We start from the raw sequence: 27,220 nt of genomic DNA, 5'->3' as shown, positions 1-27,220 counted from the left end.
TACAACGGGGTTTTCCTCCAAAATTAGCCTAGGGTGGGCGTTATGTCTTGAGTAAACGACTAATACACGTTATTTTAGCGGTTGTAAACCTTGTAACCATCACGCTAAGATGGGCGATGTGACAGAAGAGTCGTTGTTGGATTATTTCTACTCAACCGGCGGCGATTCAGGCAAAGTCAAAAATGCTGATCTATTGAAGACATATAAGCCTTATATCGGTCATACTGATTTACAATTACGTGGTAAGTAGCAAATAAATACAGTCTAACTTCATCGATTTATTACATTCATCCCGCAAAATGTCGACATGAAGTTAACTGGTCGCAGGCGATGGGTGACGTCACCCGTCCCCCACTGACGGATAACTGTTATTTTTATAGCTCACTGGGTTATGGGTGGACGTCCTCACACTCGTGTTTTGCACGTTGAAAAACATATAGAAAAATGCTATTCAGCGAGGTTCAGTCTTTCATTGTTCTTGAAAAAAGCACCCGCATCTGGTTTTCATTAAAAGGAGGGAAAAGTGTTCCAGCAGCAGCAGTCATTTCCTCTGTGTGGACGGTCGGGGCTCAGTGGCACTTTACATGGAGTCACTGCAGCTGCACAACCTCTTCACTATCATGGCTATCTGCAGATCCTGGCTATTTTCAGATCCTGTTCATATCCAGATCCTGTTTCATCCAATGCCCGTGTTTGATTCATATTGCCTATAAACACGAATTGCATTACTGGATTCTTTCAAACCCCATCTCTCGTAATGATGGACGAATAAATGTATGGTTAAAGGGCTACACAGTCCTAACGACAGTAGGCTACCACATTAAAACCTCCTCCCAAATAATTTTCTAAAGTGACCTTTATTGCAGTTGTTAGTTTCTAATCCCCAGATGCTTGCTCAGCACTGCAGTTGTTGACAGAGGTTTAGAAAGCTGCTTTCACAGAGTGTGCCATCTGACACGGCTGTTCAATTACATAAATGCTTCTTCCATGCCCAAAGTCTGTCACAGCCATGAGCTGCCAACCTTCAACCCATAAGACATGCTTTCCTCCTTAAAATACAAACCGTAGCCACACACACACACACACACACACACACACACACACACACACACACACACACACACACACACACACACACACACACACACACACACAAAAGTCTTCTTGTGTGTGTGTGTGTTAGAGAGGTCAGGGGGCATTGATTGAACTGATGTTTTTCTTATTCTCCTCGCTAATCAGTAATCAGTTGTTCTACAGTGATACTCACACTGGAGCTGAGTGAGCCAGGAATCCTGTTGTTGAGATAGACACGAGTGCCTACTTCCTGTGGATTTCCTGTTGTTTGGGACTGAGAATGTTGACTGTGGAACCGTCCCACTACGAACGTTCTTTCCACTCACCGTGGGGTGGGGGTGGGAGGGGGGGGAACGGAAACACTTCAATGGTCCTGGAATGTGTACCCCATGTGGCCCACCTATCTGCTCAGACCACTCCTTCACGTGTTTGAGCCATTCAGGACCAGCATCGTTGTGGCTTCATGTATTAAAGACTGAATACATGCATACTAGGCTTACAAAGGCTGGTGGGCTGTAGTGTTGGTATGCACTAAAGTAGTCTTTATACAGGTGTTAAAGGCTAGTGTAGTCTTTATACATGCATTACAGCGTAATGTAATCATACATATTAATGACAGTAGTCCTTCATATATTATTGAAGACTATAGTCTTTATATTCCCTCATCCCCTGAGGAGACAGTGGTCTATCAGTAAACCAAACATATTTGTGTATTTGATTTCCATCGGAGAGAGTAGCCAACTTTCTAGAGAGACTTTGAGTATGCCTTTGAGATGCCATGATGGAATTTCTCTGTTTTCTGCCTATTATGGTAAAAAATACCCTTTCTTTCCTCCCTGCATTTTTTTAGCAGCATTATTCTCAGTTTATGCAACTCCTGGCATCTCCCCTGTTATTCTTTGCCTTTGGTTCCTCATTTGCATGTTTAAATGGACCTCCTCTGGCCTACAGGCCTAATGCCTCCAGATGTAAAAACACAGCATCACAGCGTGGTATTTGTTAAACAGGCCAGGGAAGCACAGATTGGTGGCATCAACATCTGGGATGGCTTTAAGCTGTTACTACAGCAGGGTTGATAAATATTTAGGCTCATCAACGGGGCATGGAGCAGCTGTTACCCACCAAGTCTTTGATTTGTGATTATCTGTCAATCTTTCCCATATACATTAGACTTTTGCCTAAAACAAGGACTCCTTTTACCTGTCACTTTAACATGTTATGTCTAACATTCTGTGTGATAAATGGGCCTACATTTGGTCTGAGTTTTCATAACAACTTTTCTTTTCCTTCTAGCTAAATACAGGGAGGAATTCAAGCTCATCATGGACAGAATAGCTGTTGTGAAATCTGAGAATGTAAGTAGGGAGTATTGTTTATCTCTTCTTTTTATACACACATGGAGCTCTGAAGCTTTGAATTCTGAAATCATATTCAACCACTGAGGCATATTTCCAAATGTAACAACAGATATTTTTCCTTTCTTTTTTGGTACATTTATTAAGGTGGCTACAAACAGTATATAAAACAGCTGTTAAAATGGCTCTAATAAAGAGTAACATCCGTTTGCTAGTATGAGCCCAATGTTGGTTTGGATGTTTCCTAAAGACCCCCTTAAGGCCCGTCTTTCACGTGGCATCAACTCCTCGTCCCCCCTTTGGTTCTCTTCGTGGTGACGCTCTCTCTCTCTCTCCGGCAGGGCGAGAACGTCCTGGTGCTCCGGAGGAAATACAGACAGATGCTGGTCGAGCGGGGCGGCGGACCCCGAGAGACGCCAGGCGGAGGCGTGGGGCGGACGGGCAGCCCGGCCAGGACGCCGGCCACGGCACGCTGGGAGGCGCCAGCCCAGGAGGCCTACTCGCCTGTTCCCGCCAAGAGGCCCCTGCAGGAGATCTCCGCAGAACAGCCCCCCCTGGAGGGTGAGGACAGGGGGTCCGGTCGGGGGCCGTCCCCCTGGGGCCCGGAGCCCGATGGGCCGAGTGAATGTGCGGACCTGCCGTCGTCACTGGAGGTACGTGTCACAGATCAACGTGGAAGTGTCATTGAATCCATATATATCTGCTTGAATCCATGTTTGACTGTCTGTTGTTGGATTGCTTTATTGTATTGATTGTATTGATTGGATGGTTCCAATATGTCATAAGAGCCATATTCATTTGTTGTCAACTCAACAAAAAAGAAGGATGTTGTGCGTTCAGTCTGCCTTCATTTGTACTAAAAAGTGCACTTGGTGTGATGGTTGTAAACAGCATCCTAGAATACTACAGAGCTGCTCTGTACGCACGTTCACTGTCTTTGTGAATGTTTTTTTGTTTCTAAACAAGGCCCCTGTGTTGGTTTACCCAGCATGCCATGCTCTCTTCTCTATTCATGACTCAGCGTTTATTTCAGTGTCGCCGTTGACATGTGGTGCAGTAGTGGAGAGCTGGCCTCGCTCCATGTAACCGCCGGGGAATAGGGTTATTTTAGCCGGGCTTGACCTCAAGTTGATCCGTACAAACAGATAGTTCATGACCTCTCGACAACAAGGGCTGATGTCGGCTTTACATAAAAGGCGGGAACATTTCCTACTCCACAATGGACCAAATCCACAATGGACATGGGTTGAACGTTAAATAATCCAGCTAAAGTAGTCCCTACAGCACAGCTTTTCACATTGTTCATGTGATGAGCTGAATCATTACATGCAGCTTTTTAATGTAAGATTAACACATTCAGTACGTTTACATGCACAGCTTAATTTGATTAAAGCCATAGCTCGATTATGCTCCTCAATTGGACAACTGCAATTGTCCGCGTATACATGGCGGTGAGTAAATCGATTCATTGGCCGAAGCGTGTCATGCCCCGGTACGATAGGTGGCGCTGTGCCCATTTCAACTAGTGGTAATAGAGCCACCGGTTGACCTCTTTACGTCATCAGCAACAACAAACGCATTCGAGAAAGCGATGTTGCCGGCAGAGCAGTCCGCATACGACCGAGAGGAACAACAATGGAGCGTCGGAGAAATGATATGGACCCGAAGTGAACTAACAGCTGTCTGCTGAAACATCGCTTTCTCCTCCATGTCGCGTTTCAATCTGGACTTCAGAGAGTCAAAGCCAAAGTTAATTTCCCCCAATTCCTTTTGCCCATGGGCGAGATAAACCCGACTAGGAGTCTTTACTTGTTGTGGAAGTACCAGAGAGTCGGAGAACCCGACGCAGTCTGTAAGATTCATAATATCAGAGAATACCCCCGTCAGTTCGGCCGCGGCGCAATGAATGAATAAAGATCGTAATTATTTTACAACCTCGTTGATGAGCAACATTTAGAAAAACATGGACTTTTAATTCAGCCTTGGGTTAAATCGAAGCGTAGTGTGTACTGAATGCACGTTGATGATGATACACTGCTTATAGGGGGTAACTACATTGGCACGTCACCGGCGTCCTCCATCTTCTGCGCCAGCTTTTTAAATAAATCGCCGACCCAAAGTTAGTTGACAGCTGTCTGATGAAAACATCTTTCTCCCACCGGAGCAGCCCCTCCGCTGCCCATCCATATACGGCATTCCCCGCTGCATCGCAAGGAATGAATAAAGATCGTAAACACGTCGGGAGAAAAAAGCATTTATTTTGACAGATGTGCCCGAAGTTACTGCTTTACAACCTCGTTGATGACCCACATTTAGAAAAACATGTACTTTTAATTCAGCCTTGGGTGAAATCGAAGTGTAGTGTCCGTGTGCTTCCACCTTTAATGAATGCATGCCATGCGCGCTCCCGCGGCCGGGACACAATTCTTATAGGGGTAACTACATTCACCGGCTTCCTCCATCTTCTGCGCCACCTTTTTAAATAAATTGCCGTTTCTCGTTATCCCTTATCCGACGGCGGCGACAACAACAACAACAACAAGACTATCGTCTCCTTCTACTTCCGGCTCACGGCCCCGGGAAAAGGTCTCGAATATGCGCAGAACGCAAATCAACGCATAAGCCAATTCGATTGGCTACATGCACGCTTAGCTCGACTATGAATTGCATTATCTAGGGGTCTTAACTCGACTATGAGTAAGCCAATTCGATTTGAGTATAGCTCGACTAAGGTGTATACATGCATCTTAGTAATCCAATCATAGTTGGACTAAGCCAATAAATTGACTTTCTTGAGTGTCATGTAAACGCACTGATAGTATCGTTGCTAAGTGTGCAAAAGAGAGGTTGTGACTGACGCTAAAGAAAACATTATCTCTTCATGCACCAATCAAGACAAGCACATAGCATGAGGTAGGGAGTGTCTGGGTTGTATGTGAGTGACACAAGCTTAGTGTGGAAACTGGCTGTGCATTTGAACACACCCACCAACAATCTGTGAATCTCAAATTCTGTAAATCGGGCTCAAAAGTAGTCTAAATTAATGTATTTTTCAGTTGGTCTTTTATTAGAAAAACATATTATTAGGCATGTGCTAAAATAAATATAGATAGCCTACTTAAGACTACTCTCATTTCAATTGTTCATAATTTATTTGTATATTAATACATTTTTAATGTTGTGATAATGCAACAAAAAATGTATGTTAATTTAATCCTACATTTTCAGCAGATTATTCCCTGCAGGTGTCAGGAAGAAGTTACGGCTTTACTGGTAAATACAAAAAAGAAAGACCGTCTGAAATTCCGGGCCGAGATTAATTTATTTTTACTCATCCGAATTCCCTGCATTCACCACTAGATGGTGCTAAGTAAATTGGCTGGATTTGAAACCAATGCGCTCTGTTTAAGTGGGAGGGGGGACACAAAATGGGGTTGAGGCAATCTGCATTTAAATCAAGTCCTCTGTTATTATGTTAAGCAGGAGTATGTTGGAGCTCATTAGAAAGATAATAATGATTTGTACCCATTAAAACAATAGGTAGTCAGCCCAGAATAGGAAAAAAAAAGAGCTTTGGTGGATGCCTCGGACAACACACAGATAACATATGTGAGTATGTGAATGTGGGCCATAATCACACAATCAGACGAAGTGTGTGGGGTTAATCTTTAAATGTAACCATCAGGCTCTCTATGTAGGGTGCTCAATGAATAGCTTAGGTTCAAAATAGGTAGAAGGGATGAACATAATTGTATTGAAATTTAAAATTTATAATTATTTTTCAAGGATCATTACACTGTACAATAAAATGTCAAATGTTCAATGACGTTCCTGAAAGATAAACTAAATGTGTAAAACTAAACTAAAGGCTATTTTATATGAAACATAAAATCCAAAATATTCATTGTGCAAAGCATGTGGCATAAGGTACTATTTTATAAATATGTCAAATACAAAAATATTCCACATTCCTTGTCTAATGAGACATTGTAGGAATATTTTAACATTAACATTAATAACATTTGATTCAGGCATTAGGTGTGTGATAAAATAGATAGCCCATTGAAGACATCCAAGTCCTTTTCACTGAAGTTTCACCGGCTCACACTAACTATCCTGTTGAGCTCATTTTAATGTGTGTCTGCATCTAATCTTACCATTATGTTGATTCAGTGATTTACTGCTGCTTATATAAAAGAAAATTGGGAGAAAGAGGGCCGTTTTACTAATTGTCATGTCCTGTGATCTTTAATTTTCTTTTGCGGCCTATATTATGTTCCCGGCAAAGTGTAGGGGAAAATGAACACGTGTCAATGTGGTAACACTATTTTTTAGCATGTTCCTGTTTCACACAGTGATGTGTGACAGTTGGAGCAGAGTACATGAAAGCCCCCAGTGTTTTGACATCATGTCCCGGTATGATCTGAGAACAATTTGCAATCGAGGGCCTCCTTCAGAAAATGCTCCTTCAGGAAAAAAAGCAACAAGAAAAACACCTGCTTTCCCCCCTCACATAAGTCAACCAATCAAGTGAAGTCTGTGTGTGTGTGTGTGTGTGTGTGTGTGTCTTTGAAAATACATGTGTAAGAGAAAAGGTCTGTGTAGGTTACTCTTCATAACTCTTAACACGGCGGTCCGTTGATCTCCTTGTTCTGTTCAGTACGAGTCGGAGCAGGACGCAGAGAGCCTGGGCCCGACCTCCATCGCCGTGAGTGCTCTCTCCCTTTCTCTCCCTTTCTCTCAGTTTCCCTCCCTTTCTCTCCCTTTCCCTTCCTTTCCCTCCCTTTCTCTCTCTTTCCCTTCCTTTCCCTCCCTTTCTCTCCCTGAATGTCCCAGGGCAGCCGGCACAGCCCAGTGCTCTTGGTTCTTGTGCTGGTGATTCAGTTAGCTTCCATGTCATGGAGGGGGAAATCTATAAATCAATCACATTTTCTAAGCTCCCTCTGTCATAGTAAGACTGAAACAAGGAAATACTATCACTCTTCAAAAATAACAAAAACTATAAAACTGTGATACAAAACCATGAGAAACTTTGGCCGGGGGCGTATCCCACCTCTGTGACCGTTAGCCGAGGCCTGCTCCGTTGAGCCAAACATCACTGATAGAACCAGCTTTGGAGCTATCTGTAAAAACAGAACAGGAAGTGGACAACCACAAGAGCATGTGTGTGTGTGTATGTGTGTGTAGGCATACATACATGCGTTCTCTCCTGTACTAATAAGTATTTTCCTCTGTTTGTGTGGGTGTGTGTGCGTGGGGGGGGGGGGGGGTGTGCGTGTGGTAGCTGGACCCCATAGAGAAGGACTGGATCTACTCAGCCGCCAGTGCACGTGTGCCTGATTTGTCTCAGCTACTGCAGCAGGACCCCTCTCTGGCCAACAAGAAGGTAGCACACACACACACACACACACCAAGAACACGCTCTGCTTCTCAATGGCTGTCTGCAGATAAATAACAGTCATGTTGCCAATGGAAAAAGACTTGTGCAATGCAATTAATGTAATGTAATGAGGCTTCAGCCGTCCATCCCTCTAATAAATGGCTTTGGTGTTTTTGTTTTTTGTTTATTATGGCTGGGCGCACCAGGACTTCACCTCTGTGAGTATCTGACCTGCTGCAGATAAGTTGTTTAATGAGGTTTAAATATAAAAAAAGTCACTCTGAAAATTGATTGCACGTGTTTACCTGTTGATCAGCCCATCTGACATCCCATTTGCCTCCTCCTCATGTGCTGTGTTGCTCCTGACTGCGGCGTGTTTCCATGGTCCTGCTCCCCAGGGGGTAAGTTTATGGGCGACTCCCGCGGCGTCGGTCCCGTAGACCTGCGATTACACACCGTCCCTTGAGATCTGGGGGTAAAATCAAAAAAGCTCACACAAACAACACCGCCGTGGGCGACCCCGCCGCTGTAGCTCCCGAGCGGAGCATGCGGCAGAGCGGTTTCTTCTTCACGCATTGTCAACGCGATTGCGAAAAAAAAAGAAGAAATCCTTTCCTGGCAGTTTTAGCTTGTATAAACTTCACAAGCTCATTCCATTGAGATTTCCACCCCCTTTAATTGTATTCCGAGGGGCCTGTGTTGAAACATCCAGATCATGCATTTCAAAGGTCCACTATCAAAAGGATTATGAAAGATAGCTTTTTAGCTCCTGCGGCCCCCTGACAACCCAAATCCCTTTTATTTGTCTCCCTGTGCGCCTAAGAGATTTGAGCTCATGTTTGTTGTCCCTCCCCTAGGCTCACAGTTCTCACACCGTCCTATGGCCCAGGACAGACCACCTTCTAAGAGAAGCCCTAAGCCCCTCTGCCATCCTCACCCGGACAAGATAGCATGGCCACCGCCATTGAAGTGCAGGGGGATGGGGGAGGGGAGGGGAGAGAGGGGGGAGGGGATTAAGCAGAGTCTTAATGTGCCACAAAGACTTCACCCACTTAAAGATAATCTGAAAGTAATAGAGCAGGCTGGGATTAATTGTAGAACAATGTCATGCCGTGTCCTCAGGAAGGTGCTAAGACCCTTGCGGGACCCTTTGATGTTCCTTCTTCAGCCCTTCGGCTTTTCCCTGTTCAGGAGGTGTTGAATGGGGTTCATCAGAGAGCGGCTCAGGCCACAAGTCATTGGTGTCCAAATGTGTTTCTTTTTGAAGCCAGGAGTCAATAAATCCTGATGTTAGGTCAGCCGGTTACTGTTTCTTACGTACCAGGAGCTATGATAGTGGCCTGAAGTGCCAGGTGTGGAATGTGTTGCCATCGGGAGAGGCTGAAGATATTCACCTATCGTTAATGACCTTGTTGCTTCCCGTTAAAACACACAAGCTTAGCCATTGGAGACGTTTACTGTTTAAGATCAAATTGCCCAAAAAGCTCAAGCCACAGTCAATTATGCAAGTTTTTAAGCGTTTGCCTACGACTCACAGGGCAACGCTTTAAAGGGGAACCTGTTCCAATTGGAACCACCACAACTGTACTTCCTCGCACTAATCACTCATAGCCTCACGATGCTGTCCTCCATCCCTCCCGCTCTCTCTTCCTGTCTTCCCGGTGTTGTTCCTGTGACGTGGCTCCTCGGCTCCTGCTGTGACGGACTTCCTCTCTCTCTTGTGCACTACAGTTTGTAAGTACATCATCCGTCCATCACTCGTTGCTGTCGCTCCCCTGGTCTGACGCTCCGACCTTTGTGGTCCCTGCGCTGTTGACGTGTCTGTCAGCCTGGTCTAAGGGAAGACCCCTGCTCCTCTTACTTGAAGTGGGGGTGTGGACTAGCCACCCTGCTAGTCATTGGTGGGGGCAGGAAGGGGGGGATGACGCTACATCCTGTTTGGCCTCGTCGTCCATCACCCGCACCCACTGGGAGAGCTGGCGGGCTGCCCGTCAAGCCGACGGGCCGCCGCGCACATCTGTCTTGGGGCTGTGGCGGGAGGCGGGAGAGGGGGGCGGAGCTATGGAGCTTCTCCAACCAGACGCTGTCGATCACAATTTGTCACCCACACTGAAGGAGGTGTATCTCACTGGATCCCTCACTCTCCCTAAGACGCCATGTGATCCGATATGAGCTACTGTTGGTCTGTGGCCCTCACCCTCTACTGCTGGTCTGAGACCATAACCCTCTACTGCTGGTCTGTGACCATAACCCTCTACTGCTGGTCTGTGACCATAACCCTCTACTGCTGGTCTGTGGCCATAACCCTCTACTGCTGGTCTGTGGCCATAACCCTCTACTGCTGGTCTGTGGCCCTCACCCTCTACTGCTGGTCTGTGACCATAACCCTCTACTGCTGGTCTGTGGCCCTCACCCTCTACTGCTGGTCTGTGACCATAACCCTCTACTGCTGGTCTGTGGCCCTCACCCTCTACTGCTGGTCTGAGACCATAACCCTCTACTGCTGGTCTGTGACCATAACCCTCTACTGCTGGTCTGTGGCCCTCACCCTCTACTGCTGGTCTGTGGCCCTCACCCTCTACTGCTGGTCTGAGACCATAACCCTCTACTGCTGGTCTGAGACCATAACCCTCTACTGCTGGTCTGAGACCATAACCCTCTACTGTTGGTCTGAGACCATAACCCTCTACTGTTGGTCTGTGTTCTACCGTTTGATGGAGTACATTTCTTTCCTTTGTCTTTTTTTTTAAGTGTTCAACTGCAACATGCTTTCACCTGTTGCAGGCTTTTATAAAGGCCAGTAGGAGAAGTTAGGAATGCCCTGACAAGGCTCGTAGGAGTTTGTAGGAGCGTCTTGAAATGGCCGGGAGGAGTATGTAGGACCGTACAGAGGGCCAGGAGGAGTATGTAGGAACGTCCTTACATGGCAAGAGCCATTGACCTCCACAGTCTCATACATACATAAATACCTGGCAGGTGAACAGGTTGATGTGGTCTGAAGGACCTCTGATGTCTTTGTTTGTGTGTGTATTCACACAAGTGTGATGTTATACGTGTTTGTGTGCGTGTGTGTGTGTGTGTGTGTCATTTAGGTGCTGGCATCAATCTGCGTCTAAATGTATGTGTGTGTGTGTGTTTATTTGGACATATGCTGGTGTCTCTGAGGTGTGTGTGTGTGTGTTGACAGTAGTGCTGTGATTTCTGGGTGGGTCTAGTCTCCACGGGGTCACACCAACATCATCAATCTTCCCCCCCCCCCTCCGCTACCGTGACAGGCTGCTGGGACCCCCGACTGTGGGCACAGGGCTGTGTTGTTTTGTAATTAGGCTCTGTTAGGTGGCAGGAAACCATCTCTCTCTCTTTCTCTCTCTCTCTCTCTCTCTCTCTCTCTCTCTACCTCTCTCTCTCTCTCTCCATCACTGCGTCCCCTCCTCTGCGCTCCCTGCTGTGCACAGCTGGCTCTCTGCCCCTCAATCAGCTCAACGAGGGACGGCTAACCCGCGCCGCCCGCCTCGCGCACAAACTTGTTAGCGCGGTAATGAGGTTGTGGCAATTACCGTGGCTGACGCCGTAGCATCGCGACGTGGTAACATGCTAGGCTAGGGATACGGTCGGCCATGTTTTTTTTAATGTCATTTGAGGTCCTAACGAAGCGCTGTGAGGAGCAGCTTGGCTTGTAATGAGGAATGGTTTAGTTATCACACATTAGCCCGCGATGACCTGATTATAACGTGGTTATGGCAATTAACGTGATCTAATAACGTGGTAACACCAGCTCTCCTTTCTCTCTGTTGCATTAAGACGGCTTTGCACTGGGCAGCAAAGCATGGAAAGGAGGACATGGCCACACTGGTGGTCAACGCCGGCGCTGACGTCAACACCAAATCGGTGAGTGAGCCCTGTGATAATAAGAAACATAACATTGGAATTCACTTTTGTGTGTGTCCCACGCAGCCCCTCACTCACCCTCTTTTCCTTCCATTCTCTTTTCTTCCAGCACGTGAGTGGGCGCCCTTTAGTTTTTTTTAATAACAGCGCTTAAGACAGGAAGTGGTGCGGTACGTAAGTAGTTAAATGTGAACATAGTGCCGAGCTGAAGCAGAGCCCCTGTGTGCTGTGGTCGGAGGGGGGCGGGAGTTGTCAAGTGATGTAATTACTGTTCCTAAACTGTGTGTGTGTGTGTGTGTGTGTGTGAGAGTGTGTGAAGATCCAGCTGTGAAAATGTATTACACCAACACGTGTTGCCGCCCCTAAAACTACCACACGGCTAATAAATCATGTTATGTCACATTAATTGTTTCCCCAAAACACTGTCTGTACGGGCCAGCGGGCCCCAGCTCTAGAACGTCCCCATTTCACTGAATTACCAACCAATTATGTTTGTATCATTATCGTGTGTTGTCATAACCTTTTGCTAATTTGTATATTTTTTTCCTCCCCGGTGTTTTCCTTGGATGCCTGTGGGCCATGGGAAAATCTAGGGGGTAGGTGTTAAACCTTTCCAGCGTTTTTCCAACGTTTTGTCTCCCGAACTCTCTGCAGAGTACAGCGTGTTTAGCTGCAGACATCACAGTCCGTTTGAACCTTTTAAGAGACCCAGGGCAGCGTGTCCCCCCAGGGTAGGGTGTCCCAGGGCAGGGTACCCACACTGACTGGGATCAGCTGCAGCGATAAGTTGTTATGGTTGAGGTGCAACAACATTTGTTGCTTTTCAACTGACATAAATAAACAAAGGACATTGAGTGTGATGGCCATTTTCAACCAATATTAACTCTCAAGAGCACACATGCCTCACGCATATTTACACAATGACAAACAGAAATGTGTTGGTAGATAAATACTTAAAAGGCACGGAGACATTTATTTATTATTATTATTATTATTATTATTATTATTATTATTATTATTATTTATTATTATATTATTATAACATTATTCTAACATTATTGGGATACAATATGAGCTGTATACAATAAATAATAAAGTGGTCATTTTTAAAGCTTAACACTGGATATTTTGATATAATTGGATTTATGAACATAATTCATACAACACGGGTAATGTGTTTTAGTTTGACTCACTCGCTGTGTTTCTCCTGCTTCCTTTTTTCTCTCTTTCTTTCCTTTACTCCTCCCAGGGATACACACCTCTACACATAGCGGCGCTGCACGGCCACCAGCACATGGTTGAGCTGCTCGTCCAAACATACGGTAAGCAGGAGGAGGAACCGGAGTGAGTTTCATCTCCCACTGGTTTCTTATCACAAATCATCAAAATGTTGCTTAGAGAAAGCGCTCCGACTGACCACATGATCCGTCCGGTCTTCTCCGGGTTGCAGGGGCGAAGAAGAACCTCAGGGACTACAGCGGCCATCTTGCCAGCCAGTACCTGACGGACCGGGATCCTGAGGAGCCCGAAGAGGAGAGCGAGACACGTGAGCTTTGATTTCCATTTAGATGCCCCATCATTAAATTACTCTGTGTGTGAGTGTGAAAGTAAAGTAAATTTAGTGAAGGATGTTGGAGCTAATTGTACTTTGTATCCTCGTTCCTTGAAGGGTACTTATACCCCCACAAGATTTTTTTTTTTCTGTGCGAGCTTCTTCTTGCTTCAGATCTCATATTAACATAGGCTTTTACCAACAGATCCTAAACCAAAACAGAAAATACAAAATGAATAAATGACCAACTTAATACCTGCCAATAATGAGCTATTTGTTTGTGATTATTTTTTATTAATACACAGCAACCTTAATACCTAACATACTCTTTGTCTCATTAGAGTTCCAAGCGACCCAGGCCAGGGAGCGGAGCCGCAACAGGAAGCTGCCTTCTCTCTTCCTGTCCAAGAAGAAGTGGGGCTCTGCGGAGGAGCTGGCGCCCATAGAGGAAGAGCGGTCCGCCCCCCCTCAGCCGCCGCTGCCCGCCTACAGGCCCAGGAAGTTCTCCCGATGAACACACCAGAGACTGTAGTAAAGAGAGCTCCTCCAAACACCCATCTCCGCTCACATACTTGACGCATGGTTAATTAGCCACATGATCTATGACTCTCTCTCCCTCTCTCTTGCGCTCGCTCTTTCTCCTTCTCACTCCCTCTCTTGGTGTCTCTCTCTCTCTCTCTCTCTCTCTCTCTCTCTCTCTCTCTCTCAAGCCCTCTCTCAAGCCCTCTCCCTCTCAAGCCCTCTCTCAAGCCCTCTCTCTCTCTCTCTCTCTCTCTCTCTCTCTCTCTCAAGCCCTCTCTCTCGGTGTGTGACTCTCTCTTCCTCCCACCTGCTCTCTCTATCTTGCTCTATCTCTCGCTCTTTAACTCACACAAAAACACCTCATCTAAGTGTGTTACATCATAGGAGTTAATATCAACGAGGGACTAATGAAGTGCTTTGCTTAGATGGCATTTATGCCAAATGAGAGGTTTAATTGATTTGCAATGCAAAGATATAAATTAATATACAGGTTTCACACACACACACACACACACACACACACACACACACACACACACACACAGTTTGCTTGCAAACTCCTCAAGAAAGGGTTAATTTTGAAGGATTTCAAACGAAATAGGAGTTGATCAAGTCAGTGCCTTGCTAACGATGATCAACACATTTGTGCTAGCTCAAAGATCGTCACTGTGGTCTGACTGGTTCTTGTTGAACGTTTGATCATTTATATTTTATTTAGTTTTTCCAATAAGCTAGGCTGGGATGGGAGTCTCTCCCTGTGTGTCAGAAGCCTCTGTGTCCCAAGTGAACAAATCTGACAAGCAGGTAAAGAGCACATTATAAGCTTATCTGAATCTCCCTTTCACACCCACAAACCGATTCTGAGCCAAAGGAACATTCCAGAGGTAATCCCAAAGCTATGTTAGAACCTTGACGTTACAGGAGTGTTGTCATCTCAGGCGTTACGCTCGGTTTATCAGTTTAGCTAGTATTTCATGTTGATACCTTCAGACTTTTGCACTTGTTGTATTTATGTATTAGTTTCCTTGGTTGACCAGATGTAAACCATTGAAACACCTTGCCTTCACCCTGTAATCTTTAGTGCACCATTTGCATTTTCTGAAGAAAAGCAATTTCGTTTTGTGTCCCACGGGACAATTTTATTATTAGAGGAATGTTTGTGACTGAATAGTGAGCACATGCTGTATGTGTTCATCTGAGGAGCTGTACCATAATAATATTATTTTTTTGTTTTTACACAATACGGAGGGACGTCATGATCAATTGATTATGCCGAATAAAAATGAAATGTCCTAATAATGGCAATTTCTTTCTTTTTTTCTTTTACTTGAATTTTATCCTTTTCAAGCCTTTGATGTCACTTCAAGCAGCTGAGTGTTTGGGCTACAGATGGAGTCAATATGGGCCCGCCAACTCTCCATACAGCTTTAGACCTTAATACCTGATTAGTTGAAAAGGGCAGCACTTGCTATTGGGTCTTGGATATCAGAAGACCGAGGGGCACAGAGGCAAGAGTTTTACCCTTAAATATCAGAAGAGGAAGAGAGACAAGTGTTTTACCCTTAGATATCAGAAGACATAGAGGAAGAGAAACAAGTGTTTTACCCTTAGATATCAGAAGACAAAGAGGAAGAGAGACAAGTGTTTTACCCTTAGATATCAGAAGACATAAAGGAAGAGAGACAAGTGTTTTACCCTTAGATATCAGAAGACATAGAGGAAGAGAGACAAGTGTTTGAGACTTAGATATCAGAAGACGAGGGGAACAGAGGCAAGTGTTTTTGTGGTTTATTTTGAAGGAGGAGGTTGGGGGGCTATCGGGGATAAGATGAGGGTTCTGTAATAGATACTTATCTTACTGCCCTCAAGCCCTCCAACAAAGTCCCCCTCTGAAGAGATTAGAACCCAGGGAGGGCACATTAACTCTAATCCTATGCTTTGAGGCCTAGCTCCTCACCCCAGCCCCACACCTCCCTCTGGCCCACTTATTTCAACCCCTTCTGTTGGGCTGGGGGGGGGGGGTACCTTGTACCTCTGGTATGTGTATGAGGAGTGTGTGTGTGTGGCTACACATTGGGGATGTGCGCGTGCGTGTGTGTGTGTGTGTGTGTGTGTGTGTGTGTGTGTGTGTGTGTGTGTGTGTGTGTGTGTGTGTGTGTGTGTGTGTGTGTGTGTGTGTGTGTGTGTGTGTGTGCGTGCCAGGGCGGTGGAGTGGCTGCTCTAATGAAAAGCATTGAGGGGTGCATACTGCTGTGTAACTGATTCCTCTCTCTGAAGAGATTAGGAGCTACATTGTCGCTTGGTTGCTCATTTCCATGTGACCACAGCCTCCCACCAGTGGCCGGTCTGCATTGTTATTTTGAGTTGCAAACACAGAGCCCATGTCCCCGGCTTCCTTGTAGCCATTGTTTCACAAATAGGCCAAAATGTAGATGTCATGTCACAGATGCCCAATAACATCATTAGCTGCTTCCGTGAGGCTATGGGGAGAAAATAATGCCTGCATGAAGTTCCCTTGCTGGATTGTAACGGCTGATGCAATCCACAACACATGATTATTTCCTGAGAAAAACCGAATAAATGAAAGAATAATTGCGCTGGCTGAATTGTTCTTATTGAAACGATTCAGTCGATTTGCTAATGCAAAAACATTAGTTTCGTTTCCATATGGTATCAATTTGCTGTACAGATGTCTATCTTCTATCAGAACTGTGTCCTCATCTGTGTCAGAACAACTGTTTCCTTTGTTTACATGCAGCCATCGGTCTCATTATTTCATACTGAGACATGGAGGAGAGAGAAGACCTGCTTGAAGCTCCACGGTATGAGGAGGAACTATCTCTCCTCCATGAAACTCTGCAGTATCTAGAGGAACAATCTCTCTCCTGCATGAAGCTCTACAGTATATAGAGGAACAATCTCTCTCCTGCATGAAGCTCTACAGTATATAGAGGAACAATCTCTCTCCTGCATGAAGCTCTACAGTATATAGAGGAACAATCTCTCTCCTGCATGAAGCTCTACTGTATGTAGAGAAACAATCTCTCTACTGTATGTAGAGGAACTATCTCTCCTGCATGAAGCTCTACTGTATGTAGAGGAACACTCTCTCTACTGTATGTAGAGGAACGATCTCTCTCCTGAATGAAGCTCTACCGTATCTAGAGGAATGATATCTCTCCTGCATGAAGCTCTACTCTATGTAGAGGAACGATCTCTCTCTCTCTCTCTCCTGTGTGAAGCTCTACCATATCTAGAGGAACGTTCTCTCTCTCCTGCATGAAGCTCTACTCTATGTAGAGGAACGATCTCTCTCTCTCTCCTGTGCTAAGCTCTACCATATCTAGCGGAACGTTCTCTCTCCTGCATGAAGCTCCACTCTGTAGAGAAACAATCTCACTCTCCTACATGAAACTCTACTCTATGTAGAGGCACGATCTCTCTCCTGCATGAAGCTCTACTCTATGTAGAGGAACGTGAGGCTATGTGAGGCTCTACCATATCTAGAGGAGCGATCTCTCTCTCCTACATGGAGCGCCATCGTATGAGGAGGAACAATCTCTCTTGTCTGCTTAAGGCTTTATATGTAGAGGAACAAGCTCTCCTGCGTGAAACGCTACTGTATGTAGAGGACGAATCTCTCTGTCTTGCGTGAGGCTCCATGTAGAGGCTCAATCTCTCTATCCTGCTTAAAGATCTACTGTATGTAGAGGAACAATCTCTCCTGCAAGAAGCTCTCGATCTCTCCCTGCCGTCTCCCACAGTTTCTTCATTGTGTGTGTGTGTGTTTGTGTGAGAAGGGGGTGTATGTAGGCAAGGCAAGGCAAGGCAACTTTATTTATATAGCACTTTTCATACACAAGGCAGACTCAAAGTGCTTCACATATTGTCATACAATAAAAGAAAATAATAGATAAGTAGAGTCCAACACGGCAGCAGTGGCAGCAGCAGACCCAGCTGTCGCCTTGGCCCGTCACTCGGCTAACGAACGCCTCCTGTCACTCACCCAGCGGTGGGCCGTCAATCAATCGCGACGCACCCAGGGGGGGAGGGGTGGGGGGGAGGCGGGCCGCTGGCAGAGCTCTAAACAAAGACATGCTCACATTTGCAAGCGGTTTGAGCGCTGCTAACCACTTTTCAAAGAATGATAGAGTGATCCTGATAAGAGTGTCGTGACAAAGGACAAAGGGGTGGAGGAGGAGGAGGAGGAGGAGGGGGTGGGGGAGGAGGAGGAGAAGGGGGGAGGAGGAGGGAGGGACAGATTGTAAACAGGTTGGTTAGTCGGATCTTGATAACATTCCCCGCTCTGCCTCTGCATCTTTCTCCATTTGTGTCCGCATCTCAGGAGAATCCCATTAAGGTGGAGAATGGGAGGTCTGGCCAGGGGGGTGGGCGGGGGGGCTGGGTGGGCGGGTTAGGGGTAGGGTTTAGCTAACCCTAACTGTATAACCCATCACGATACAGTTTTGTGGTGGATTGATCGTTTTCACACACCGAACTGCTCCTTCTGCCAGTGGACAGTTTTTAGGTTTATAATGTATCTGTACAACGTAAAGTATAGGTAAATAAAATGTACAAATGTACAAATGTACCTGTAAAGTACAAGGTAAATAAAGGTATATCAAGTATCTGTAAAGTACAAGGTAGTATAGGTGTATATGGGTAGATACAGTATCTGTAAAGTATAAGTAAATGAAAAAAAGGGTCTGAATGAGGTCAAACAAAACCTGCATGTTAAAGTATTGTTTACTCGATACATGACCAAAGTACTACAATGAGTTTTACTACATGAGTAGTACAGGACTATTAAAGCTCACAGTAAAGTAAGGTAATCTTCAACTTGCACTAGTTTCAATTCATAAATTTACTTTAACACTTTTGTGTTGTTGTTAGTCGGGTCAAATATGTTTTTTTTTTTTTTTTAAAGGGTTGGGCTTAAATATTCGATGCATATCTAAGGAAAGGCGCAACAATTGCAAAACAATGGCCAGAACAGAGCGACCAGTATCTGCCAAGTAAAAATAAACTAACATGTAAAAGGTGTTGGAAGACTGTGGATTCTCTGCTGTGCTTTTGTTGCCTCTTTCACACCTAGCCAGGAGCTATTCTAATGACATGCCCCCTTTGTCGGCTCACAGGTAGGTGATGGCCTATAATTGAGGTCACACCTAAAGCCCATTGTAGCGACCAACTCATTAGCTCCCTTGTCCTGTCCTCCCAAGAATGTCTCCCAAGCAGGGGGATGGTAGGGGGGGGGGGGGGGGGGGGGGCTTTTGATCGGCCCCCTTTTACGACGGTTTGATAACCGTGTTGTTAATGTTGCTAACGACCAGCGGCCCGGCAGTCACATGTAAATGATGGATGAGTCGGTAGAGCACGGATAAGACCGGTGCTCGGACATGTCCCGATCGTCAAGACACTGCCAGGACGGAGGAGGAGGAGGGGGGGGGGGGTGTGTGGGAGATCTCCCCTTCAGTCCGCACATCCCCCCCCCCCGCTCCCATCAACACACACACACACACACACACACACACACACACACACACACACACACCAGAAAAAAAGGCTTCTCATCTTTCCCATTTGGTCCACTGTTCCTCTCCTCTGTAAACGAGCGACATCCTAAGAGCAAACACGACACACACGGCTCAACCTGCCTGGCCTGCCCTGCCCTGCCCCCCCCCCCCCCCCCCCCCCCGCATTGTGGAGCTGTGTGTGGTGCTCTTGCACAGAGGAAGACCCGGAGAAAGACACGTCCACAAGCGCAACAAAGGCCCCCGCAGGCCCTGAGCTGTTGACGCTGGAGAGATGGGACTGATGCTCTAATCCGCCGCTCATGCTTCCTCCTCCTCCGCCGGGGCCCCATTGAAGCGCTGCTACACATTCGCCTCGAGGCCCATGTGAACCCCACCCAAATATCTCCTCCAGTCGCCTTCACCCATGTGATGTGCCACTTTTTTTTTTCTAACCCTATATTTTTTATCTTTCTCAACCTGCCCAACCCCCCCCCCCCAAGAATGGCTTCTCTACCCAACCCCCCCCCCCCCCCCCCCCCCCCCCCCCCCCCCCCCCCCCGCGTATGCTGGCACCCAAGCACTCTCTCTCCCACTCATTCTCTCTCTCTCTCTCTCTCTCTCTCTCTGTCTCTCTCTCTAACTTAATCTTTACCTTATGGTTTTGTCTGTTATCCCGGTTTGTATAAATGATTATTAATTGGTAGTTGTAATGTAATGTAAATATTATTAAAAGTCACATAGTAATAGGCTACATTATATATATATTTGTTGATTATATATATATATATATATATATATTTGCCTTACTGGCTAAGAAAGGTCCAATGTTACATTGAAAGAGAGACCGAAATAAAGTACAATAACAAATATAAAGTAGGCCTACATTTAATGTTCAACCCCTTGCTGAAATAAAGTTTTAAAATTACAATAAATTATTGAACTATCGAAAATGAGCAAGACAGCAAGCAAATGAGCAAGACAAGCACTTAAAAATAAAGTGTAAAAATATATGATCTAAGCTATATTGGCCCTGCATAATTGTACTCCCACATCTGAACTTTTATTAGTCAGAATGAAATATTGCCTTATTGGCCGATATGCTCTAAATGCAGGAAACAGCGCCCCGGGCGCTATAAACAAGCTCTATCAGAGCACATGAAAGGGGCTGGTGGCAGGACAGCCGCAGTGTTCCCCGGCTATCTTTAACAATCTCCTGACCTCCCCACATTAGCATCTGTTATCTCACTATTATCATACGCATTATCATATACATTAGTCAACACCTGTTTCACTTAACTATATTTAATTAGGACTATTCAAGCGGAATGTTTGAGTGAAAACAAAACCATCCGACCTTGTGAAAGAGAGTGTGTTGTTGTTCGCTTGATATGTTGACAAATAAAAAGGTATTCGCCCGCGGCAGGTCATTTATGTGTTAAATCCATTTATAACATGTTTTGCATTCAAACGCATGGAATAATAGGCTACGCATTGACATTTAATATTTTTTGCTTTAGGCCTGCTTTGAATTTCTTGGGACACTGGTGGTTGGGCGGGGTGGGAGGCTGGGGGCCGGTTAAGTCGTTAAGGAAATTATGAATAAATTAATACATTGGCCTATCGGTTTGTGTTGAAATTTAGACTTAAAAGATCAAATTAACATTAAAAAATCCAGCCGATGAATGGGGCAAAAAAATAAAAATATCCGCGCTTTGCATAGTTTATTAGCCTATCCTTCGTTGAAACAGCTAAAATCGTGAGGGTAATTCAATTGACATGCAACTGCAGAGATATGCGTGCAATACTAAGTGTCAGATAGCCTACTGAGCCACAGACATGAGAGATTGACATGATGTTGTTAACTCCATTTAGGTAATGTCATAGCCGCTAAATCAGTAGGCTAAGTGCCAGACATCCAAATCAACAGCCCTATTCATGAATTGACTATCTAGCAATGAGGCTAAAAAGGATAAACACTTCTCAACTTACAGAAACGTAGATGAAAAGAAAGTTCAAATGGGTTTTGGAGGACTATCTATATATAAGGTAGCACGACACAAAAAAATAACATTCTTTACACATACTTTGAGTTATAAAATGTAGGAAAAGTTTGAATATTATATTCGTTAGTTGTTTTGAGATAATAAAAAAAGCACATATTTCGCCTCTTAACGGTAACGTTAAAAGGAACAACGGAGAGAGTCTTTGATGGGATTTGCCTTTAGTGAAAGCTGACTCTCTGTTGAGCGCATCTCTGAGTCCCTGGGACTGGGCCCGCCCCCAACACATGCTGCATGTGTATATAAACGGCCTGGGAAGTTACATTGGCACTCACACGAGACGCTGGGACGCAAACATGCCCGCCCAACCTGGATTTGTCAATTTTTTGGAAAGAAACATTAACATGTCAACTGGATACCAGATACCGTTCTTGGGATGCCCGTCAGGTTTACAGCCATCGCCCCACTCGCTGGGAGCGATGTCGGGCAGGGTTCCACTCGCATATTCGGGACTACAAGGATACAACTTCATTCCCTACCCTCACCACAGACACATGGCTCACATGGTAAGTTCATAAAAACATATAAGCCACATCTTATTATTTATTTATTATTAAACATGGAAAAGGTGCAGGGAAGTGGGGTTTTCCCTCCCATTCATGTCAGTTTGTCGGAATTTCGTCAACGTGCGCAATTACGCACACGCGTAATGCGTAAATATTCTGGTCCTAACCTATCATACTTTCCTTCTTCCCTCAGAACGCTGCGTTCGATCTGAAGGCAGCTTCCCCGTATCACCACGCACTCCTGGCCCGAGGGGGCCCCTTCTACTCCCCCTACCGACCAGGGCCCACCGAGGACCCCAGCAGGATCGCCAAAGTGGCCACCCGGGAGAGCACCAGCGCGCTGAAGGCCTGGCTCAACGAGCACCTGAAGAACCCCTACCCCACCAAGGGCGAGAAGATCATGCTGGCCATCATCACCAAGATGAGCCTCACGCAGGTGTCCACGTGGTTTGCCAACGCGAGACGAAGGCTGAAGAAGGAGAACCGAGTGAGTTGGGCCTCTAAAGGAAAGTCAGACGAGGAGGAGGAGGAGGAGGAGGACGAAGAGCACGATGGAGATAGTGATGGAGACGAGGGTCCTCTACGGACATGTCGTCTAGAGGACCAGGAGGAGAGAGGCGTCCGATCTGTGGACGAGGACGCGAACGAGGAGGTCGAACACGTGTACGGCAGTTCGAGCTCTCTGCACGACAATTCAGATGTTCAACACAAAGTCGACTCGACGCGTAAAGACAACGAGATCGCACTTGTGAAGAAAGGTGATAGTGATCCGGAGCAGACATCCGCTCCTTTGGAGAGGAAAGACATTGTCGCCTGCCAAAAACCTAAGATCTGGTCCCTGGCAGAAACGGCCACTTGTGAAACAGTGAAGAAGCCTGTGGACACCACGCACCGGCTCCATGGGGCAGACGTGGGCCTCCTCTGGGCAGACTGGGCCGCGAGGAACGGGTTTTACATCCCGCAGATGTATTCCACTCCTGGGAGATTGTAACCCATGTAGTTGAAAGCCAATTCAGAGACTTTCCCCCGCATTGTTTGCACTTTAAAGTTTTACACTTCACTGTTGGGAAATGTAGTTTTTTCCCTTCATAGTGTTTTTCGGGACCAAAGAGGAACCATCCCATGTTGATATGTCGCTGTATTTTTTCAAATGCCAATCTGTAAATTATATCTCCAATGTCTTATAGTCCTAATGAAGAATTATTTTTGCTTTAATAAAATGTTAACAAAACACAATTGTCCTGTTCCGTATGTGTCCTATAGCCTATGCCTACGTGTATATACATAATTTAGAATAGGCCGAATATAAGAACCACTCACTATTAAATTACAATAGAACTACCAAACGGACCAACTCCGATGATATTATCAAACAAGATATTACGCTAATTTAAAATCAATAATCTGTAACAAATCGCTATGGTTTTTCCATTTTTATTAACTTTATGTACCGTTGATTTTTAAATTTCGATCAGTTCAGTCACAAGACATCAGATATAAATAGGCCTACATTTAGGCTACATGCTGTAGGCCTACTGACTCGGGCTGCTTATAATCAGACAAACTTGTTACAAAAATTAAAGACAGTAAAGCAAATATTATACAGACATTTCTAATTAGACAATTCAGAAAATAGTATATGTGAGGATGGGTTATTCCTGCACCATTCTCACAAGAACCAATTTCATGGTTAAACCATGGTTTAAACTTTCATTAACAATCAATCAGGTTTTCTTGTTCTGCTTCACTCAATTTAAGCATAACCAATCTACAGTGTACACACATACACACACGACACCACTGTCTTAATCGAGAATTTGTCATCTTGTAATCATTCATTAATTAAATTAATGAATACTCGTTATACAAAACCTAAGAACGTATGGTTTTCTTTAACCAACTATTACCCTTCACATATTGTATTGCTATTATTATGCAGCGGGATCCAGCGAGAGTTGCTCAAAGGTTGCTCAAGTGAATCAAGTAACAATTCCCTCACGCTCAAGGGTAGGCCTACTCCCAAAACAATTTAGCAGATCACTAGCAGCCCCTTAAGGAAAAACATAGTCATGACATGGTCGCATATTATCCTATTAAAATCTGAACAATAATAACACCAACTGCAAGAACGTAATGATAAACAAAAAATAAATACAAAATGTACATTATATATCACACACTTAACAATATTAGTCTATAATAGGTATATATTTACAATGTCTATCACAGACCTAACAATTTAAGTGTATAGAAGGCACTACATTTAAAACCTACCCATCAGGGATACAATACTCCAGAAGCAACATAACAATGTTTCAGTGATATTGTTAATAGTGCTGAAGCACTAAGCTTAGTGATGGCATGTTGGAAGAAGATAGTTAATGTTAAAGCAGTTTTCCTTGAATAACTTGGTTGAAGTTAGTGATTAAAAGGACTGATAAGCAACAAGGGATCCTGGGATTCTTGCTGTGGGACTACAGGACTTTTCCCCCTTTCCTGTGCTAAGACTCTCCCGTGTTCGGTCATTGGAGGGGTGCCGTTGGTGCTCATAGGTGGCTGAGGACAGACCAGCCGGTAGTCGCTCTCTTCTGGTAACGTTATGGCTACTTCCGGTTCATGAATGAGCACGGGTCCATCTGTGCCGAGTTCTTCAAAACGCTGCTGTGGAAAACAACATGTATTGATGCTGTAAAATCTGTTCTGAATACTTACATCAACGGTGAGGTGGTGCCAATTGCACTGCTAAAATAATTCACAGATGCAATAGTAGAGTTGTAAGGCAACAGAAATGAAATCTACTTTACCTGTTTATTTCCATTACCTAACACACAAAATAAAAAACACAAGTTTGAGAAGACATTAGACAAGCCAAATTAATTTAGGAATCCAGCAGTTCAAATGGTAAGATTATTATAATTTACCTCTTAACTTCCAGTATGCAAATACAACCAACAGGGCAATGAGGAGGATTAATGGGGTTATCCAGAAGACATAGTAACGATGCGTTGGCTCTGGCAAGAGAACAAAGGCATAAGCATCATATCCCTCACATACAAACCATTTGGAATTAAATCATATCTGAAATATCTTAAACATAAATGTGTCTTTGGAGCAACTTTGATTACTTTCCAGCCAAGGTTTAATATTTAAATCAGAACAACTTTTCTCCCTGTGTATTGTTTACAAGGATATGCATTTCCCTCATTCCTGTCATTGTTGTTCATTGTTTAACTGAGATGTACCTGTGTTTGTATGTACTCGCTACAATATGGCATATTGGAATACTGGAATATAAATATCACTCATTAGAGGAACTACCAACGAGCGTGTCATTATGACTAAATGCCGTTGAAGGTGTGAACAGTTTTCTAACACCTTAGGGGAACACCATCACATGCACAGAAACCACACAGGAAGACACTGATTTCAAAGAGCGATTATGCGAAACGCTAGATGGCATCGCAAGTTTAAAAGCAATGCAGAACTGAGCACCTATACAGTACTCACCACAGATTGTGTCAGATGTGGTTGTACCAGGGGTTTTTTCGGCTCCAGGTTCACAACTGTTGAAGTGTCAAAGCATTACATATTGCTTTCAAACAAAAACAATTGCTCCAAAAATAATCCCTTATATATATATATATATATATATATATATATATATATATATATATATATAGGTACTTCAGTTATGGTTCTACAGCTAATGTACTAGTTACAGGAGCTATAGTAACAGTGCTACAGCTAAGGTACTACAGTTACAGTACTACAGTTAAGGTAAAGTTCTAGTAAAGACTTCCTCACACTCTCCATAGGTTTGGTGCATTACTTACACTGTCCAATCATCGCATTCACTGTCTGCCGGCTCCTCAGTAGAAAATGTGTTGGGTGGACAATCTTGACACACTGTGTCATGAGAATAGTTCCCTGCAACAAAGTCACCACCAAATCAAAATAAATCGCAGCAAACCGACACACACCACAACCCAAATCAGCAAAGTGTCTCTCTTTCTGTTTTTATATGCGACACTGAAGCTCATTATACCGTGGTCTCTGACCCTCTGTCCGGCTGCACAGTGGGAGTGGGCCACACAGGTAATGCACGCCTGGGTGGAGCAGTGGAACCCGTCATTACACCTGCACACGCTTAGCTTCTTCGTTGTCACAGGTTCATCGTGGACCATGTTTTTATCTGTGAGAAGGAAAGATTGCAACGGACAGGTGATGATGCTATGCGTAGAAGCTATTAACCCTGGTGCATTTTGAATACATGCAGTGGAGTTTGATGCAGACTCACTGGGGTCACAGTATGGTTGAAGTTCACACTGTTTTTCCACTGTGTACCCCATCTGATACTCATCCACAGCACATGGCTTGCACAGGGGATCCAGGCAATTGTTGTGATCGTCCGACATCCTGGTTCCTATTGAACAAAGCAGGGCTTTAGAGAGAGAGAGAGAGAGAGAGAGAGAGAGAGAGAGAGAGACAGACAGACAGACAGACAGACAGACAGACAGACACTAATGTGTGATATTAGACTAGCCTAAACATTTTACAGCCTACCTGGAGGACATTTTTTGCAACACTGGCTTTCTCTATTCTGGTATTGGGTCTGTGGATCGCAAGCGAGTACAGCACCAGCCACCTGTAAACAAATATTTTGTCATAACGTCACTCAGCTAGGCGAGATCCACAGAATTCCCCTAGAGGAGGCTGTGGCGTAGGTAGCAGTGCCTTCATGTGCCTGGTTTTGCGTTGCAGCGCAGGATTACAATGCGATACACGTTGCATAAAATTCACAAAACTGTCAAACGTATTCATGACAGTACCACGTAAATGTAGCTATGTGGCTTCTGAACAACACTCCCAACTGAACATCTACGGGGAAACGAAACTGAAAGTAAAACTGCAGGCTCATACTAGGGAATCGTTGTTAGGGCTACTACATAGGCTACAATTGTAATTATAATTAAACAATTCATTGCGCGTTAGCTTATCTCATGCGTTAACTTAATTCATTACATGAGGTAATTAATAATAATAAAAAAAACATGTTAAAAGATTGATGCTGTTTCTAAAATAGCACAGCTGCTACCTCAAATGACCAACCATGAGGGAAATATTGCGTCGTCGAGTGGAATGCGGCTACTCACCGTAAAAAACAAAATGTATTTCATCCAGGACATATCGAGTGCTGATTGTCGGAATGGTGCAGGATAGTGATGCGGGATAAGGTCGTTCCGTGAAGTCCGTGAAGTCATAAAGAAAGTAAACTGGACAACACCAGTAGGGGCGGGGCAAGGAGACGTTGTAGTTCCCCTCAATAAATAATCGAACCCATGGCATACACACAAAGTCATTATAATG

The 27,220-nt window shown here is 44.7% G+C and overlaps 3 protein-coding genes across 4 annotated transcripts; 2 read left to right on the top strand and 1 right to left on the bottom strand.

Annotated features, from left to right (window-relative positions):
* On the top strand, window positions 1–15,058 carry LOC311359772 (uncharacterized protein). The gene is made up of 11 exons (XM_084479813.1): window positions 1–242; window positions 2,368–2,429; window positions 2,771–3,082; window positions 7,090–7,137; window positions 7,714–7,815; window positions 8,016–8,027; window positions 11,611–11,697; window positions 11,807–11,809; window positions 12,947–13,019; window positions 13,148–13,243; window positions 13,591–15,058. The coding sequence occupies exons 1-11, from the start codon at window positions 110–112 to the stop codon at window positions 13,761–13,763; spliced, it is 1,101 nt and encodes a 366-aa protein (XP_084335939.1). The 5' UTR covers window positions 1–109; the 3' UTR covers window positions 13,764–15,058.
* Window positions 15,059–21,643: 6,585 nt separating this feature from the next.
* irx7 (iroquois homeobox 7) lies at window positions 21,644–22,844 on the top strand (the record flags this gene model as incomplete). The annotated part of the gene is made up of 2 exons (XM_084479219.1): window positions 21,644–21,853; window positions 22,047–22,844. The coding sequence occupies 2 exons, from the start codon at window positions 21,644–21,646 to the stop codon at window positions 22,842–22,844; spliced, it is 1,008 nt and encodes a 335-aa protein (XP_084335345.1).
* A 436-nt stretch (window positions 22,845–23,280) lies between these two features.
* On the bottom strand, window positions 23,281–27,142 carry cd40 (CD40 molecule, TNF receptor superfamily member 5). 2 transcript variants are annotated; one of them, XM_084479596.1, is made up of 9 exons: window positions 27,007–27,142; window positions 26,417–26,498; window positions 26,151–26,276; window positions 25,899–26,045; window positions 25,687–25,780; window positions 25,361–25,416; window positions 24,775–24,864; window positions 24,658–24,674; window positions 23,281–24,514 (listed from the first exon to the last, which is right to left on the bottom strand). In XM_084479596.1, the coding sequence occupies exons 1-9, from the start codon at window positions 27,112–27,114 to the stop codon at window positions 24,272–24,274; spliced, it is 963 nt and encodes a 320-aa protein (XP_084335722.1). In that variant the 5' UTR covers window positions 27,115–27,142; the 3' UTR covers window positions 23,281–24,271. The 2 variants fall into 2 exon arrangements, with proteins under 2 accessions (XP_084335722.1, XP_084335723.1); XM_084479597.1 differs by having other exon boundaries at window positions 23,281–24,511.
* Window positions 27,143–27,220: the final 78 nt, after the last annotated feature.

This window comes from Micromesistius poutassou, assembly GCF_964030765.1.
Source record: "Micromesistius poutassou genome assembly, chromosome: 15".
NCBI classification, from domain to species: domain Eukaryota; kingdom Metazoa; phylum Chordata; class Actinopteri; order Gadiformes; family Gadidae; genus Micromesistius; species Micromesistius poutassou.
Note: the sequence above shows the minus strand (reverse complement) of the source record. Positions and strands in the feature narration are given on the sequence as shown.

Excerpts from the sequence above, each read along its gene's own strand:
- LOC311359772 (XM_084479813.1), top strand. The coding sequence starts at position 110 with ATGGGCGATGTGACAGAAGAGTCGTTGTTGGATTATTTCTACTCAACC. Across the intron at positions 2,430-2,770 it reads CTGTTGTGAAATCTGAGAAT|GGCGAGAACGTCCTGGTGCT; the intron begins GTAAGTAGGGAG and ends TCTCTCCGGCAG. Across the intron at positions 13,020-13,147 it reads GCTGCTCGTCCAAACATACG|GGGCGAAGAAGAACCTCAGG; the intron begins GTAAGCAGGAGG and ends TCCGGGTTGCAG.
- cd40 (XM_084479596.1), bottom strand. The coding sequence starts at position 27,114 with ATGACTTCACGGACTTCACGGAACGACCTTATCCCGCATCACTATCCT. Across the intron at positions 25,781-25,898 it reads ACAGAGGGTCAGAGACCACG|GGAACTATTCTCATGACACA; the intron begins GTATAATGAGCT and ends ACTTTGTTGCAG. Across the intron at positions 24,865-25,360 it reads CACATCTGACACAATCTGTG|AGCCAACGCATCGTTACTAT; the intron begins GTGAGTACTGTA and ends TTCTCTTGCCAG.